General features: G+C 30.2%; 2 protein-coding genes across 6 annotated transcripts; both read right to left on the reverse strand.

Annotated features, from left to right (window-relative positions):
• Window positions 1-294: 294 nt before the first annotated feature.
• Window positions 295-6,772, reverse strand: LOC137824333 (EamA-like transporter family). Of its 2 annotated transcripts, XM_068629935.2 has the most exons (5): window positions 6,538-6,772; window positions 5,725-6,415; window positions 5,209-5,629; window positions 850-1,102; window positions 295-683 (listed from the first exon to the last, which is right to left on the reverse strand). In XM_068629935.2, exons 2-5 carry the CDS (start codon window positions 6,304-6,306, stop codon window positions 644-646), a joined length of 1,296 nt encoding a protein of 431 aa, XP_068486036.2. In that variant the 5' UTR covers window positions 6,307-6,415; window positions 6,538-6,772; the 3' UTR covers window positions 295-643. The 2 variants fall into 2 exon arrangements, with proteins under 2 accessions (XP_068486036.2, XP_068486032.2); XM_068629931.2 differs by having other exon boundaries at window positions 654-1,102; window positions 6,538-6,758.
• Window positions 6,773-13,419: 6,647 nt separating this feature from the next.
• LOC137823911 (PPPDE putative thiol peptidase family protein) lies at window positions 13,420-16,240 on the reverse strand. Of its 4 annotated transcripts, none has more exons than XM_068629245.2 (5): window positions 16,032-16,240; window positions 15,266-15,361; window positions 15,046-15,143; window positions 14,399-14,715; window positions 13,420-13,983 (listed from the first exon to the last, which is right to left on the reverse strand). In XM_068629245.2, the coding sequence occupies exons 2-5, from the start codon at window positions 15,272-15,274 to the stop codon at window positions 13,604-13,606; spliced, it is 804 nt and encodes a 267-aa protein (XP_068485346.2). In that variant the 5' UTR covers window positions 15,275-15,361; window positions 16,032-16,240; the 3' UTR covers window positions 13,420-13,603. The 4 variants fall into 4 exon arrangements, with proteins under 4 accessions (XP_068485346.2, XP_068485348.2, XP_068485347.2 ...); XM_068629247.2 differs by having other exon boundaries at window positions 15,977-16,082; XM_068629246.2 differs by having other exon boundaries at window positions 15,889-16,082.
• Between the last annotated feature and the right edge of the window lie 2,122 nt (window positions 16,241-18,362).

Consider the following 18,362-nt stretch of genomic DNA (forward strand, 5'->3'; position numbering starts at 1 on the left):
TTTTTTTTCTCTATTTTTATTCCAAAGACTTGGTTCAAAAGAATCTCATTTATGCAAAAAAATATTAGTTAAATACATTACTTTATATCTTCTTCCATAAGATTTAACTGATCACTCACCAATTCCATCACTAATCCTTCAAGCCCAAATTCTGAGTGAGTTGGTAACGGACCCAGTTCTGTAAACTAACATTGGGTAAAGGTACTAAAATTAAATTCAGTGATGTTTATCATATTAAATTCAATTATATATATATATAAATAAAAGAAATGTTTTATTTTATGTTTAGGATCGTTTTAAAAAATAAGAACAAAACAAATCAATTGACTTGTATTTTCAGGTACATAATAGTGTTACTTTTACACAGATTGTATGATTGAACAAGCAAAACTACTATGAAATGAATGACTATGACTTAAAACCCTTTAATCCGGTTTAAGGTATAGAACTAACATTTACAAAGTATCCAAAATTAATAGAAAACATTATCTGAAACTGATGAGTACATGTGGTTCGTGGGTGAACCCCATCTTAAGGGGTCTACCAAGGCACCCAAACAATCAATGAAAATCTCGACCAAGTAGTAATTTGCTGAACCACATGGCAGCTTCTTGTCTCTCCTGGTGCAATCTCGTGTGTTCATCTAGTAAACCATCTTCCCTTGTTCTAGTTTTTCTATCTTCCTGTTGAGTATAGTAGTATATTTCAGTTTCTGCAACTAAATTGGTATGATTACAAAAAGACCACCTTCAACTAAGACGTGAAATGAATGAATGAATGTACAGTTATGATATGGCAACTCAATTTTGGCTTCTAGGAAAAGTAAGCTCTTCATTCCCTATATTCAACCTCTCATTTTCCAATTCCACAGCAGTTTCACTGGATTTGCTGAAAGTGTCAGAAGGAATATTGATTCCAGTAAAGCCAATCATGACAGCTATAGCTCCAAGGTAATCCATAAAGCGAGGAGCATTGCCAGTCAAGGTGTCCACAATAGCAGCCAATGGGACCTGAATAGTAAGACCAGCTGTAGCTACTGTGGTAGATGTGAGAAGAACAGCCTTAGCCCACAAGTAATCACTCAGCACATTATCCAGCAATCCTAATTTTGATTAGGAAAAGATCCATTCATTATGAAATGTACAAGTTAAATAAAATGAGTAAATGGGAATGGTGAAAGCAATAAAATATTAACAGTTGAAGAGGAAGTAAAGTGTGGGGACATTTATTTGAAGTTTGAGGTGTAAATGTAGATTTATTTTATTTCTGAAAAATGACTCTTGAATATTCTTTTTTGAATTTGCAATAAAAAGTTTGGTTCATCGGTTATGCTGACTTAATCGCCAAAAGTAATCATCAAATAAAAAAGAAATAAAATATTCAGTCAATAATAAAGATGCATACCGCATGATACCATGAATAGGAAAACTGATTAGGCAGAATATAACATTATAAATGGCTTTCTAGATTCTCATCACTTCACTACGATTCCAATACAAGGTTTTGTCTGTTTTTAAGTTTGACAGTTCCAATACAAGGTGAAGAATAGCTTTGATATTGTATAGAAATTTCACTCAATCTTTTTACCCTATTCTGGAACAAGTATCTTTAGCTAACGATGGTACTCTTGACATGAACATAGGATTTACAATGACTTAAAAATGAAAAGCATTTCTTGAGAAAATCTAATTAGGACTTACAAAAGAAATGTTATGCACAACAAAAAAGAAGTTAGCAACTTTTTTTTCCTTCCCACTGTTTCCTGTCTCTGTTAACTGGGGAAAGGTTGTGTTTATGGCTAGGTCATCCTTTACAGTTTCTTAAATTCTGGTCTAAGAAATTTTACAATTATCAGAAACAAGTTCTCCATTTAAAAAGCATGGTAATTTACCATGAAACAGTTCTTAGGCTTGAGCTAGTCTTCCTGTTTTAGTTTCAAGTCAATATGAAACCTATCCCAAATCCTAAGTTGTTGGTGATACGTGAATGGTTTTGTAAGAACATACTTCTAACACGTGGCTTGAAGCATGGACAATGTACAAGCCAACCTTATGCAGTACTAAAATGAACTCAGCTTAGAATATTGGAGGCATCAGGGGTTCAACTCTCGAGTAGAAAACCTTGGTTATATTTATAGAGGCTTTGAGACCATATCATTAAATATCTCAACAAGGTCAAGTACAAATGGTTTTATCCAACAAAGACACTCTTTTAATGGGGAATTCTTAGACAAGAAAATGAATTTAATAAAAGTCCACTGAAACTTCAATGATTTTGAAATGCTTCCGTTAGGATATAAAAAAAGGGAATTAGAAAAGTTACTAATTACAAGAATATCAAGGGTCAGGTCAGGCCCATCATATCTATAAATAGGAGGGATACTAGGGTAAAGAGGGAGATGTTCATTTTGTAGATTGAGCATTAGTTCTCTTAGAAAATTGACTTAACTCAATCTTAAAAGAATGGCTTGTAAAGTGATTTGCACCAACTTATGTACTATAACTTGGCTATATATAATTTGGCTATATCTCCCGTCAATGTGGCCCCTCAAACCAAAGACTAGACATCTCAAGCACAGAAATAGATATTTATGGATGGTCTGATATAAGATGACACGATAAGTCCAACAACAAACCTTGTAAGGATAGATTCTAATAGTATTTTAAAAAGTAGATTTAGACATAACTCAATCCTACAAAATCAGCTTGTGACGTGAAGTTTGCACTTATTTGTATACTAATTTGGTCACATCTCTAGTTTATTTATGCGGGATCTCCAAAAATTTCTTCGTCAAAGGAGAAATCCTTATAAGGGAGAGTGCTCTCCTATTTCTTGTTCTTTCATTATATTCAATAAAAATATTTCTTTTCTTTCTCTTTTCAATTCATAACATTCTCTGGCAAATCTTTGATGATCTAGTTTTACTATTAAAGGGAGCCAACACTTGACTGGTTCACAAACTTTAGATAGATCCAGTCTGGTTTGGTTTTTTCATCATTGAAAAAACAAAAGGTAATGTTTCTCTCCATGATGTCAGTAAGTATGAACATAAATGATTAAAAAGTCATCATACTCGGGAATGAGGACAGTTTGCTTTAATGCATGTAAATGGTGATAAGAATTTTGTGTCACAAATCGAAATTCATTAATATTATTCACGGAATTTTAGTTTCAAATATTTAGCAATTGGTTATCAAAGGGACATCTCTAGCCCCAATTCTCAAGCTCTATACTACTCTGTCATTCAATGAATTAATGTATTGATGTTACAGACGTATTTGAGTTAGAATCTAATCTTCTGTAGGTACAAAGTATATAAGTTTTAATAGGCTACCCAGCTCAAGTATATTACTTCTTATGAAGAATGCACGTGGTCTATACTATACCAAAAGAAAATGACTTTACTAATAGTACATAACTGTTTATACTGACAGTGAACTGAACAAAGAGCCTTAACAATAAATGGCCCATAATATGAATCTTATAATACTGATAAAGAGAAACCTTTTACCCTGAATGGGAAAAAAATATTACGAAAAATCATGTTTACCCAAAAAAGTTATGAAAACAATATTAGATATTAATGTCACTTTCTACGCTCCGTTTCCCTTTAAAATGTGCAAATCTGCAACATAAAAACATGAGTTTGATGTAATGATAAAATGTGCAATCTGAAACATACTAAAATTAGTTTGAAGTTATGAGTTTCATAGGATACGAGATACAGGAAGGATGGAAAATGGAGAAAGGCATAGAGGGTTATGAAGCTTGGGACACGGCTCTTAAATGGTGTGTCCGTGTCGAACACATGTATCGGGCACTGACATGCATACGACACGTATTGTTGAAGTGTCCGATTCAAAAATATTTGTTGGGTCTTTAACAATTCTAACACAGTTCTGACACAATTTTATAAAGGAAAAATACAATGATTTCTTAAAAACTCAAACTTATTGTATAAGTTTTTATTACAATTATAGAAATAAGGACCAAATCATTTTGAATCATTCATAGGAAGCATCTTTCTGCCTCAAAGAAAAAACTCAACCACACTTGTTCACATAAATCTTGGTAGTCAATTTATATAATTCATAATGATATAATATATAGATTCATATCTCCATGTCCTACATTTTGGAGATTACACGTGTCTAAGTGTTCGTGTCGTGTATAGTGTCTGTGCTACATAGGTTATTTGTGATAAGAAAGTAACTACCAAACTCAAAGCTCAGTTTTATCATATGAGTGCTACACATCCAGCCAAACACCAGCCTATACTATATGGTAGTGAATGTTGAGCTTTAAAGGTAGAACATGGGAAAAAAGTGAGAGTAGAGAAATGAGAATGTTAAAATAGATGCGCGGCCATACAAGAAAAGACAAAATATGGAATGATTATATACAAGAAAGGGTGGTACAGCATCAATGGAGAAAAAGATGACAGAAAATTAGTTAAGATGATTTGGACATGTACAAAGAAGGCTACAAAAGGTGTCAATCAGAAGAGTAAAATGAATGACTTTCACTCTAGTGAAAAGGAGAGGAAGAACAAAAAGAACATTGGAGGAAGTTGACAAAGGAGATATTAGGCTAAATAATATTCTTGAAACTTTAGTTTTTAACCATATCAAATGATGACACCTCATCCATGTATCCAACCTCACCTAGTGGGACAAGGCTTTATTGTTGTTATTGTAAGGGGCATACAATTATCATTGTAAGTTTTTTTATTTGTTATCCAATCAAAGTTTATCTTTTGTATGACTTTTTAAGGTAGATATTCTAAAATACAACAAATTTACCTTACACACTAGTCTGTGATTGATGCTCAGCGTAAAAAAAACCTTTACAATGTACGACACCTATTATCTATTCTTAAATAATTTTGAATTCTAATAATACCTAAAATCATCATCCACTAATGATATAAGTAATCATCAAGCAGAAAGAGCTCCGCCTTAGACATTAATTGGACAGCACAAACAACTGCGCACATTTATAAACAACCTATGTCTGAATGAATGGTTCTCAGTAGAAGTTGGCTATTGTAGAAAAACATATGGAAAGGGCATACAGAGAGTATAAAGGAAAAACAGATACGTTCTTCTGTCATAGAAGATAACAATTTCAGTTAGCAGCAGAAGTGCAGAACACGTAAAGAACTATTCTAAAATTCAAAACAAAATGTACAAACTAGTGAATACTGACCTTTACCGATTATCAGACCAAGCTGTTTCCAAGTAAGTGTACCAAAATTTTCCATCTTGGTAAAATTTAGAATGAGGGCAAATGGAAGAAAAATAAAAACATTGAAAAGCCCAAGATATCCAAGAAACAGAGCTGTACTAGCTTCACCACTCTTTCCATCATTATCAGGTAATTTCATGCCAATAAGAGTTATGTAAACTGCATATAGTCCTGCAGAAAGAAGTGCGGAAATGTCTCCAAGAAGAGGATTTGATGCAATTGTTCCTAAACCGGATTGCGAGTCACCTAGACTTACAATTATTGTTCCTCCCATACAAAGAAGAACACTGAAGAGCTTTAACCAAGTAAATCTCTCACCCAAGAATGCTAGGGAGACCAAGAAGGTAAAAAGACTGGATGCACTGCTTAAGATTGTGTTTGACTGCATATCACATAAAAATAAGGTACTAATTTGAGCCAGATAAGTATGTGAAACAGAACTCAGAAATCCCAGAGGTGAAATACAGATTTACTTACTGTGACTGTAGTATACTTCAATGACAAGTTAAAGGTGAGTTGAGCCAAAAACCAAACTGGGCAGATCAAAAGACTAACTTTGGCCACTCTACACCGACTCCACCGCCCTTTCTCGTCAAGCTGATGATCAACCTTTTCAATTACATTAACTTTATCATCAACCAATACCCTTATCACTGTATCTGTTGGCACCAATTCAGAACCATTGTTCCTTTCTTGAGTAACAACATCAACCTCTTCAAGAACCAAGGCTTCAGTTTCATTGCCTGCATCCTTATCTTTGAGAAGGATAGTCTGCTCTGAGTGTCTTACCCTTCCTTCCATATGGGAATTACTCTTCTCACTCCGCCAAAACCATAAACCCCCATAAGAATCCTCCAAATACCTCCCAATTTCAACAATTGGAATCAACACCACAAACAACGAATTGCATATATAAGTAATAAGGAATGGTGACACACCATCATCAACAACGGACTGCACTACAAAGCTAGCAGCTATCCAAATTGTTGCCACAGCAAATATGTATACCAAACCCAAAGTCCATTTCCACGTTCTGCTATTCGCATCTTTTGAAGCCATGACTATGTATTACCCAATCCCAAACAGCAAATCAAGAATACCCGGAAAGCAAAACCCTATCCAATGGGAAGATTATAAAGACCCGTTTGTAATTGTAGCAAAATATCACCTAAAAGCAAATGCCAAAAATTGGATTAAAAGCTCAGATTGAACAATGATAATGACAAAATTGAAGGAATATTTGAAAAGGGGAAGATAAAAAAAATGACAGAAGAACACATTATAACGTACCAGCAAGAGAATCCATGGGTTAATCGAAAGAAGAAACGCCCAAAAATGGAAGAAAAGGATTTTCCATATTCTGTATGAAGCTAGCCTGCGATGATTTTACTTTAATTTACTTCATCTAATTATCCGGAATTTGGGACGATTAGTGTCAAACCGCGTTGAAATTGAATCCTTGATGCAACCAAACACGCAAACAGGTAAACAGAATAGGTGGGTGGTGTCCCAATATTGTGCTCTCATTTTCCTTCAGCTTCTTTCAAATCTTTGTTACACCACGGTATAAAAAGTCAATCTTTATGCATTTTTAGTCTAATTTTTTAATTAAAATTTAAAACTGTATTATTTTGGTACAAGATAAATTTATTATATATTTTTTATTTTTTATTTTTTTATTTTATAAATTTATATATGCTTTATTATATAAACTTTATAAAATTCAATATAAATGGTATTAGATAAATTTTATATATTTATATAATGTATATAAATTACTTTTTTATAAAATATAGTTATTGTTGAATAGAGATGAAAAATTGGATCCAGTCCGGCAGGCTAGCCTTTCAGTTCGTCATCATTTAAGTGAGGCGGATTAATTTTTTGAACCCAAACCCATATTGATTTGGCTTGCCAAATCCACCAACTCAACAGGGGGCAGACTCTTTATTTTTAACACTTTTAAAGAGGAAACTCGTGTTTTTTGAATTAAAATTGATAGTGATTGTTCTTGCCGATTGACTTGCTCGCCTGTTGACTTTGATGACAAGTTCTAGTTCTAGCGGTCTTCAGGAATCTGTCCTATTTCTTGTAGTTCTAGAACGTAGCTCCAATGAAACAGAGGATATCTTACCTGTTGATTGCACTCCGACGATCAAGTCAGTAAAAGGCTTACTAGAATTTAAGAAGTATTCAATTTCAGTCTTAGAAACAGCGTACCTTTCCATGTGGTCTCAAGCCCCTCTTTATAACTATCAGTGTAACAGTTTTCGTTCACGAGAATATAATCTCAACTGAAAGCATACTTAACAAGAAAACATTCTGTTTACGAGCACCTTCTCTCAAGGTGCTACAACAAAAAAGAATTTCATCTTTAAGGAGTGCATAAAATAATAACAAAACAACCACCTGCCAGCAAGTCACCAACTTATGCGCCAACATCAAGGGAATATTTTGCTAACCTGGGCACCCTACTCATGGTGCAACGTTATCGATGTGGGCACCCTACTCATGGTGCGACATTATCTTTTATCAAGCATGCAACTTAGCCCCTATGTGCCCTAAAGCACGCATACTTAAGTTAAAGAAACATTTACTTAACTTAGGCACCATATGTGTTATGTGTACCCCTATGTTCAAAAATACCCTTTACCAATGACCATATAAAAGGTTAACTTATGCCATGTTGGGTTTGCTAACCAAATTGGGCCCAATCACATGGTCTACTATACTGGCCCAACATTCGAGCTGACCTGCCTATGCCATGCACCAAGGTCCGACCACCGAACACGAAGCCCTGAGCACTTTGGTCTAGTACAGTGATCAATGTTTTATATAGAACTTTATCTACATTAATTTTTGTATACATTATTTTATTGATTGAAGTATGGTTGATATATACTTTATTTTGTTAGGCATTAAATCTTCTTTAATTAGAATATTAAGTTTGATTCAATTTTATTGTTCTTCCTTGCATCTTTATTGTTCAAAAAGTGATATCAATGATTACAACCAAGTAAATAGATCCAAAAAATAATAATTAAAAAAAAGAAAAATCGAAAAAACAATTAAAAAGGTGACAAGAGGATTGGGTTATTAATTTCAACCCGTATAACCTTGGTGGACAAACATGACCCGTGTCACTTTTGGCGAGTCAATAGCAGATCGAGTCAAAACAAGTCGGACTGATTATTTTTTCACTACTGTTGTTGATAAACATAATGTATTGATCTTTTGATTCTTCTAGTTGATGGTTGATGGTTACATTCTCCATTTGTTCATTTTCTTAGTATGACAGTAAAACATGAATCAATCTTAAAAGAATATTGAACAAACTTGCATTCAAAACTGGTGTTTTACTTTTTAAAGACATATAACTTATTATGTTAAGTTCACAATTGATTATTACAAATCAAACTAAATGGTTCTTTTGGTTTGCAAATAAATGATCTCATATAATAATTGATTATGTTGCTAAACATTTTCAATGTTTTTCAATTAATTGATTAGTCAAAATAAAAATCGATTACATTGATAAAAATTATTTTCAAATAATCGATTATTCTAAACAATAATCAATTATTCTAAGCAATAATTGATTATATTATGTAATATAAAAATTACATTTTCATAAATAATATATTATGATTAATAAATTATATGGGTTCGAAATATTTTCTTTGAGAACAAAATAATTTATTATCTTAGTTAGTAACCACTTTGATTTTCAAACTTCTTTTTAAAGGAAAAATATTTTATTGGTTTTAAAACTCTCTTTTAAATACTTACAAAAAGTCTTAGTTGTTTTCTAAAACAATATTTTTTAAAGAATCATCTTTTACCGTTTGAAGAAACTTCATTATTCAAGATCATCAATTAAGATTGAAAGTATTATAGTTTTTTTTTCTGATTTGTTTAAGGAATATGTGTTACTTTAGGTATATTTCATTCACCTTATATCTTTTTTATTATATACACGGTTATAGGTATTTTTTAGTGTTTCTAATATCTTATTTTTCTTCTTGAAAGATGTTTCAAGAGTTGTGAATTTTCTTGTTTTAGTTGCATTATTGCATAAAGGTTCTTATAGCTAAATAAATCAAGAATATAGTGGAACAACCAATTTATGTTGTTTGGATTAAAGTGAATATAGATTCTTGTTGAATTGAACTTGTACTCAATTGTATTGTTAGTACTATAAAATGAGTTGTAGGGAAAAAAAAGTTTATTTCACATAACATTTTGAGTGCTATAAATAAAGTTGTAAATATAAAGTCAAATGTGTTTTGAAATGAGGTGACACAAGGACAAAGAACAACATGAAATCTACAACAATCCTTTATCAAAAGTATAAATAGAAGTCATCCCTTGTAAAATGGTATTAATGTCACATACATAATTCTACATGAATTAACTACATTGCATGTAAAAAAATTCAACAACTTCTAAGTGTTAGTTCATGAGATCATCTACTAGAATACTTTAGAGAAAGACCTTTATTTTGTAAACTCTTCAATTGTGTTAAGTTAGTTCCTAATCTGCTTTTGTTTCTTCCACAGGTTTCACCTCTTTCTCGCTTCTCTATAACATTTGCTTCATATTGAAAATTTGTATTTCTTTCTTTTCTTCTGGATTCTTCATTCAATAGACTGTCTGAAACAGTGTCCATTGAGATCTTTCCATCTGAGATTGAGTTGTTGAGTGTGACTACTAGTGTGTCCCAACTTTCAGGCAACGAAATGAGTAGCAAAAGTGTCTACAACTCATTCAATTTTCATATATATCTTTGTCAATTGATTGACAATACCCTTGAATGAATTTAAGTGCTCCATCATACTTTGATCATCCTTGTAATCAAGTTTCACTAGTCTTCTAACAAGAGATGCTTTATTTCTTGGAGTTTTCTTTTGAATCATAGATTCAAGTTTTGACCACAATTCATAAAAATTTGTGTATGTAGACACATGCTCAAACAAACTTCTTTCAATATACTTTTGAATCATTGCAACAACTATTTCAATTCAAAAGTTACCAATCGTTAGCACTTAAGAACCTTATGACTTGTCTTTGCAAGAAATGAGTTCATGCATATCCTTACAGTATAAGTGATCCTCCATCATGGGTTTTCAATAGGAATATTTGTCCGCTATCAACTTGAACATATCTCCATCGATAAAGAATCCTTCCATATTGTATCAAAACCAAGCTCTGATACCACTGTTGGGAAAATCAAAACTAATTTTCCCTCCTTGGTGTAGATACAAAATGGGCATTTGTGGAAGCAACAAGCAGACAAAAGAAAATAGAGCAAAATAGAATAATGACACCGAGAATTTTTAAAGTGAATAAACATTCTCAACTTAAGAAATAAAAAACTCACGGGACCTAGTCTAAACAATGTCTCCACTAAGAAAGTATGATTACAATATTTGTTTCTCTCACTCTGAGGATAACACTTAATCTCCCAACAAGATGGAATAGTCTCTCACTAGAATTTCTGATCTCATACTGTAATGAATATCAACCCTTTCATTTATTCTCTATGTTGTTTTTCTCACTTTCTTGTCTTTCTCTTTCTCACATGTTCCTTTTATATACAAAAGGAAATAAAGTTTCTTCATAAAGAGATCATGAATAATTAATACTTGTCATATTTTCAAGTTATCTTGAAAATACTATCTTCAACTTTTTAGGTTGAACTAATAATTTTTAGAAGGAAATTTCTAATACATACATTAACCCACCAAAAGTATATTAAAATTAATTGACCTTCATAAGACTTAGAACTTATATGCATATGAACTTAAAGGTAGTTGTACAAATTTTAAAAAAAAATCAACAAATTATTAATACTATTTAACCTTAAATTTGAATATTTTACACACAAATAATTTGTTACAAAATATGATAAAAAAATATTATTTATTACAAGTAAATAAGAAAGCATAAAACATAGAAATAAAAATTAAATTTATACATATAAATATATAATTTTTAATAAATAAAAAAGGAAAATATTTAATCAAAACATAAATGAATTTATAAAAAAAAAAGCTAAAAACACTTAGTCAGGGTAGAAGATGAATAAGTTTAAATAAATTTATTTTAGGTATAATTACCTTATTGATCCTTACATTTAGGGTCAATATTCAATTTAAAAAGTACTCAAATTAGTCTTTATCAAGTGTTGTTGATGTGGCAGAGAAAACAGAGACCCATTGAAATTTGTGCTCATGTCACCCACCAACACCACAAATTTCTTTACCTTAACAAAATTAAGTTACCATCCTAGAGATTGCTATAAAGCAAGTTTTTCATGTTTGCATGCAAAAGAGATTGCTATAAAGCAAGTTTTTCATGTTTGCATGCAAAAATTTCATAGCAAAATGAATTCTAGATAGTTCCGCTCAAGTACCGGAAGATCCGGAAACCTCCCTTTGAAGCATCTCTTAAATGGAAGAAATCTTAAATCTCCAATATTAAAATTTATTAATCTCTGCAAAACTCCTCAACTTACCACCTCACACAACACCCAATCCAATGTGTCTTTATTCTCTATATCACATCAACAACACTTGACGTAGTTGAAAAAAAGTTAATAAAAATGACTAATTTGAATACTTTTTAAACCAAATTAATTTTTCCTAAATATAGAAACCAATAAAATAATTATACCTTTAATTTATATTTTTTATCATATTTAACTCTGCACTGTATGCTTAAATACAGACTGTCCGGTTTTCTTTACCATATGTTTGTTTTCCAACGAACGGAAACACAAGAAAGACAGAAACGAAACGTGAAGACAATTCGAAAATCAATGTATAAAAACACAGAAAAGTAAGATAATTTTTCTTTGGTAAACTTTCCCTGTGAATGCGTGAAGAAAGTATTAAAAATCACTCAAAATCCACTATCATCAAATAAGTAATTATGTTTAAATAAATATAATAAGAAATTTACTTTAAAATTATAATATAAAAAAAAATCAATTTTAATACTTTTTATAATAACTTGTTTGATAATTAATTTTATAAGAAAAAAATTAAATTAATTTTATTATACAATTTTACATTGATATGTAATATATAGTAATTAAATATATTTCGTTACTTTGATAAATGAATAATTAAATGAAAATATTAAAATGATTAATATATTAAAATCATTAATATAATAAAATAAATTTAATATTTTTTGTATATATTTATATTACATTAAATAATTAATATTAAAATAATAAAGAAAAAAAATATTTATTTAAATTTAATAATTTATTTTAATATATTTTCATGATAAAATATAATTTTTTATTTATTACAGTTTTAAAATAATTTATATTTAAATTTAAATTTGATCTAAATTTTAGTTTGTAGTTTCAAAAGCTTATTTTTCACATTAAATTATTTAAAAAAAATATTTTTTAAATATTAATATGCAACATACTACCAACTTTTCTTACCTGTTCCATTGGCATATAGCCCACCAATAATGTTTAATGTTCCTAAAACATGGTCCAATAAAGTGATATCTTATTGACTATATTAAAATATATTCTGACCACAAAACCTGTTGTAACAAAATTAAAAGAGGAAGAGTTATTAGCCTAAACAGCATTCTATAATGTGTAAAACAAATGTGTTGAAAAAATAAATAAAAAAGAAAATTAATTTCATTTATTATCAAATAATGTCATTTATTATTATTTTTTGTATTAACATTATTTTTAATTAAAGATATATTTTATATTTATTCCAACAGTGGGATAGAAACTTCTATCTTAGACCCTTTCAAACATACATCCTCTAAATCAAATGAAGTTGAAGTACATGCACAGTGAAACCAATAATATAATCTCATCATAGAACAGATGCTGTAAGTCAAAATATATTAAAATTTAATAATAAATTGTTACATAATTAAAAGCACTTAATTTTATAGTAATTCATTTAAAAATCATATAGAAAATGTAAAACTATTAATAGAAGCAGTTGAACTATTCAATTTAGTTTTATATTAATTAAATAAAAAATTAATCAAATTAAATAATATTTTAAAATTTAATTTATATCTGATATTTTAATTTTATATCTATAAATTATTAATTTTTTAAATTAAAAATAATATAATATGTTTTTTGTAATTACTTCATTGAAAAACAGATGCTGTAAGTAGATCCAAGTTTTTCCCAGTTCATACAATAATCAATGACATGAAACACTGCAGTTGTTGTAAGTAGATCCAAGTTTTTCCCAGTCCAAACAATAATCAATGACATGAAACACTGCAATTGTTGCAGTGATAGTATATGAGGTTTCTAGACCCACAAATTGTCAAAATGATGAACGAGAAGTGGCTAATTCAGTGACACAGCAGTTTGGCCGTATCTTTGCATTACTCTTTTAGTGGCTAGAGCTGCAGCCTCACTAGCACGCATTGTCCCAGTTGCCATAATTGCAGCAAACTCTTTCACAATCTCATCTTGAACCTTGTTGCGTGCATCTCCAAGAGGATCTGCTGTCACCCCATTTGGAGATGGCTTCTGTGGTTCCCCTGCTGGCTTTACAGAAGGTGACGCTGTCTTGGAGTTCTCATCAGTGCCCTTCACTTCATTGTCCACCCCTCTGCTCAAACCATTCCCAGTAGAAGCAGTCGCAGCAGTTGAAGGCCTGAATTGTGGTCCTTGAGGAACTCCACCAGATTTCAGTGTTGTCTCTAAATTCTGTATCATGGGCACTGCAAAATGAAAGTGGCAAGAAATATATATCAGATAAAGACAAATAGTAAAGCACATCATCATAAATGCAAATTTATTAACATTGTGCTTACAAACTCTTCAGTTTGTTAAGGTATTGAAGGATTCATTTTATAACAAACGTAGAATGAAAACGAAAAAAGACAATGAGGAAAAATGCAGATGCAGGTAAGTCATAACGGCCATGCAAGTAAAATTTAGAAGCATTAAAACTCAGTGCTTCCAAATTTGGAGGACAAGTTTTAGTTAGGTATTACATCTTTCTCCGTTAAATAGTTCTATCACAAGCTTTTCCATAATTTTCTATATTATACTTATCAGAACATTGTATCATTCATATTTAAAAGTTTACAAACTAAACAAATTTTTAAAAGAGGTAAAGGCTATATAACTCACTTATAAGAGCTCCCATTGGACTGCTCGTGACCTCATTTGGGAGGTCAATAATATATTGAGGAATGGACACACCAACCAAAAATTGAGAAATCTCATTGCTGAAGTTGTTGCAATTGTGAGTAAGCAGACTATACGTTTCAGGTAGGTACCGCGGACTGATTTCCTGCAAATACATTTCGAAGACATCTTTGGGAACATGTGTAACACCTAACTCTACCACTTTAAGGGGAGTTCCATATGGTGTAGATCCAGCAGGAGAGTGTTGGATGCCCCCACCAAAGTAATACTCGTTCCCATAAACGACAATTCCAGTGTGCCTGAGGTACAAATAGAGTACACAAATCTACAATCATTCCACACTTCAACAGAATGGTACTTGACTAACATGTAAGACATTGGCAATTACATCCAAAAATGCAGAGTAAAACAGTGGCAAACCTAAGTTTCAGGTATTAGAATGTTTAGGATCATATTTGTTTCTATCATAGTTCAATCATCACATAGACACCACAGATCACAGCATCAACTTCCAACAGACATGATAACAATCCCCCCAAAACAAAATGATTTTTGTTCAAAACACAGTTAAAGTTGGCATCAAACTAATAACCTTTTGCCCTGGACCAACAATAAAGAGAAGCACTCACCATATGCCTTCAATATCTTTCCCCAAAAAGGAAACCGAAAGCTGCCGTGCAAGTCCTTGGCTCAAGTCATAAACATTTAGAGTAACCCTGTGACCCTCCTGCAGTCAAATATCAAATTTAATGATAAATGTCAAAACAATTGCAAAGTACTTAGATGTTAGAGAGAAACTGAAAATTATGAACAAAAGAGACACTTGAAAACATCACTAATTCCACATACCTCCGCCATCTGCTGCAGTTGAATTGAAAAATAGTTAGCCTTTTATGTACGCCTACAAAGGATTGTTGTAAATACTCCAATAGAGATCAAAAGAACCTAAAACAGTGAAGATCGGTCAGAACCAAACCACAATACAACACATAAGAGAAAGACCCTTATGGACTAAAGCACGCGACAAAAACAACAACATCAACGAGAATACTGCTTACTGGGAAACAAAAACACCAAGACACGTCAATTCCTTACACTGTAACAACCCCACTCTCTCACACAAAACACACCCTCAATATACTCACCACTGTCACCATAATTATATTAAAAACACACTTCAAAACAAAATCAAAGTCGACCAGAGAATCATAACCAAACAAGAAGCAAGCGAATAAGAAAAACATATTTCAAAAAAACAACAATAAGACATCCACATGTATCACAAAACGCAATGACCCTTTTCAGAAAAGGAAGAAAAATAAGGAGCACTCCTAAAAATTCTCACAATTTAACTCCAAACCAATGGGAATTTTTCCAAAATGGGGTAAGAACCAGTGGAGAGAACCCAACTCCAAGATTCAAACTTATCAAACATTTACAGATCCAACACGAAAGAGGCACCCAAATTCTACCTTGATGTAAAAAAAATGTCTCCAAAGATCAGAATCAATTCATAAACCACGCAGTGCAACGAAGAAAACGAATAATGAAAAACCATACAGAGAAAGAGAGAAGCTAGAAGAAGAAAGAACTAGGAAGCAACGCAGAAGATTACAAGATTGGAGAACACGGTTCAGTTGGGTTCCTCTTTTCAACAAGAAAGATTAGAACTTTGGAGGAAAAGTCCTAATAAATAGAGAAGTTGTTGTTCTTGTTGTTATTGGTAATGGAGATTCAGATTCTCTACCGCCACCACATTTTACCTTTCCGTAAGCCTCCGGGACTTTCTAGAATCTACCACCACCGCTAGTTTCACATCCACGTGTTTTGGAATACCAATTTACTATCATATTCTTTTTTCTGTCTCCAATTTAGATTTTCTCAGAAAATTTTGATGGCAGAATCTTTTCACTTTTAATTCTACCCTTTTACCTATTTAAAAATAAAATTAATGATTTTGAATAAATTTTGATAATTACTTTTAATTTTTAATGTTCTTCCGGTTTAAAAGTTTTCACTAGTAAATTAGTTTTGAGTAAAAAAAGGAAGGTTAAATGTTGTTTTTATTTTATATTTTGACATTTTGTTTGATATGTTAAGTTTAAATACTCACATCATCTCTTTCTTTTATATAAAAAGAGTTGCAAAGTTAAAAACGTTTAAAAAATACTCAAATAGGTATAAATCATATCATTTGTGAAAGTGGAATTTTTTATTTAAAAATATAGATTGTTGATAATGTGTAAAAAGAAGAGTGATATGGTTGTTGATTTAGTTATTGAAACCTCTGATATACATCTGATTTTAAAAAAAAAATCAAAAATGGTTACCATTCATTCTATATAAAAAATGCATTTAAGAAAAACAAAGTCTGAATATATTACTTTGTTATTGAAAATGAAATTCTAAAATAAAATTTTAAAAAAATGTATATTATATGATAAAAAAAATACAATATACAATAATAACAAAAATATAAAAATATGAATACACATAAACTATAAATTCATATCTTAATGTTTTAATTTATTGTAAACTTGTATATTTCTGTATTTTTTAAACATTATATACCCTTATTTTCTATTTTTATAAACTTATGATTTTGCATATATATTTTAATTTTATCATAAATTTACGTATTTTTCATATATATTTAAAAGATCAATAATATTTCTAGATTATTTTCTCTTTATACTCTTTCTACACAGGATTTGGTTTTTGTTTTTCCTTTGGTTTCTGTTCGGCGGAAGAAGCAATGTACATAGTCTTCTTCATAAAACTGCATTAATTAAGTGATAATTTCTAAAATCAATAATCTTTTATTTATAATTCTGTCTTAAATATTATTCCAACCATATATTCACCACTCTTACTTTAAGAGAGAAAAAAAACTTTCCAAATTTTTTAAAAAACAAAATTAATATATATAACTACTATTTTAACTTAAATGTTTCCATCAATATAAATTTTATGTATTTATTATAATTATAAATTTATATAACAAAATTTTAATTTATTATAAACTATTGTGGAGGAAAATATTAGAGTTAGAGTGGATAAATTGAAATATCTAATATATAAGGATATTTTTTTCACAACAAAATTACTTTAAAATAAATAAATTCTACAAAATTTTATAGATTTTGCGATATTCCTGTTTTGTCCTTAACTCTGGACGGTGACATTGGTTCATTGTCACGCCTTTCACATTACGTCATTTATTATCGAAGGTTTATTCACTTTAATTTAATAATTGAATTCCTTAACCTTAAAGCATCTTACTATTAAGAACAATGTATTTTTATTTAATTATTTATTTTCATAATTTTGAATTAATCTTTATGTGTCTAATTTATTCATATTTAATAAAAATAAACTAATCATCAACAAAAATAAAATACCAATTATTTCCTTTAATTTACTTTTATGAGATATTTATTTAATATTAAAAAACTCTTTTGGATTCTAAAAGTAACTAAATATCTTATAAAAATCTCTTTGAACTGAAAAAGAGATCGCGAGTTTATTCTACACTTTCGATATAAAATTGTAGTTGAAATAAAGTTGACATATATATTATCGTTTTTTAACTATTCAAAATCAATTTTACACAATTTTAAAATAAATCAGTACTATAATATCTTTTTGTAATATTTTTATGCATTTTTTGCTTAATAAATATTAAATTAAAAAAATTAAATATAAATTAATTAATACTTTGACCTAACAAATTGAAAGAAAAATATTATAAGAAAATAGAATTGTTGTAAAGGAAGTGCTTCCTAACAAATCTTTCCTCTATTAGGAGAACAATCTTCAAGAAAAATATACATGACACATTTATTTATTTATTATTACTAAATACGTTTATGTGTTTAATTTTTCTTTTTAACAAAAAATTATTATTATTATTAAAATAAAAATATATTATTAAATTAGAAAAATA

The sequence above is a fragment of the Phaseolus vulgaris genome, chromosome 8, assembly GCF_051622355.1.
Source record: "Phaseolus vulgaris cultivar YP4 chromosome 8, ASM5162235v1, whole genome shotgun sequence".
Lineage (NCBI taxonomy): Eukaryota > Viridiplantae > Streptophyta > Magnoliopsida > Fabales > Fabaceae > Phaseolus > Phaseolus vulgaris.

Coding starts and splice junctions, on each gene's coding strand:
- LOC137823911 (XM_068629245.2), bottom strand. Junction 14,716..15,045: donor AAAGATATTGAAGGCATATG/GTGAGTGCTTCT, acceptor TTTGTACCTCAG/GCACACTGGAATTGTCGTTT. Junction 13,984..14,398: donor TCCAATGGGAGCTCTTATAA/GTGAGTTATATA, acceptor TTCATTTTGCAG/TGCCCATGATACAGAATTTA.
- LOC137824333 (XM_068629931.2), bottom strand. CDS start 6,306: ATGGCTTCAAAAGATGCGAATAGCAGAACGTGGAAATGGACTTTGGGT. Junction 5,630..5,724: donor TGAAGTATACTACAGTCACA/GTAAGTAAATCT, acceptor TGTGATATGCAG/TCAAACACAATCTTAAGCAG. Junction 1,103..5,208: donor TGGTCTGATAATCGGTAAAG/GTCAGTATTCAC, acceptor AATCAAAATTAG/GATTGCTGGATAATGTGCTG.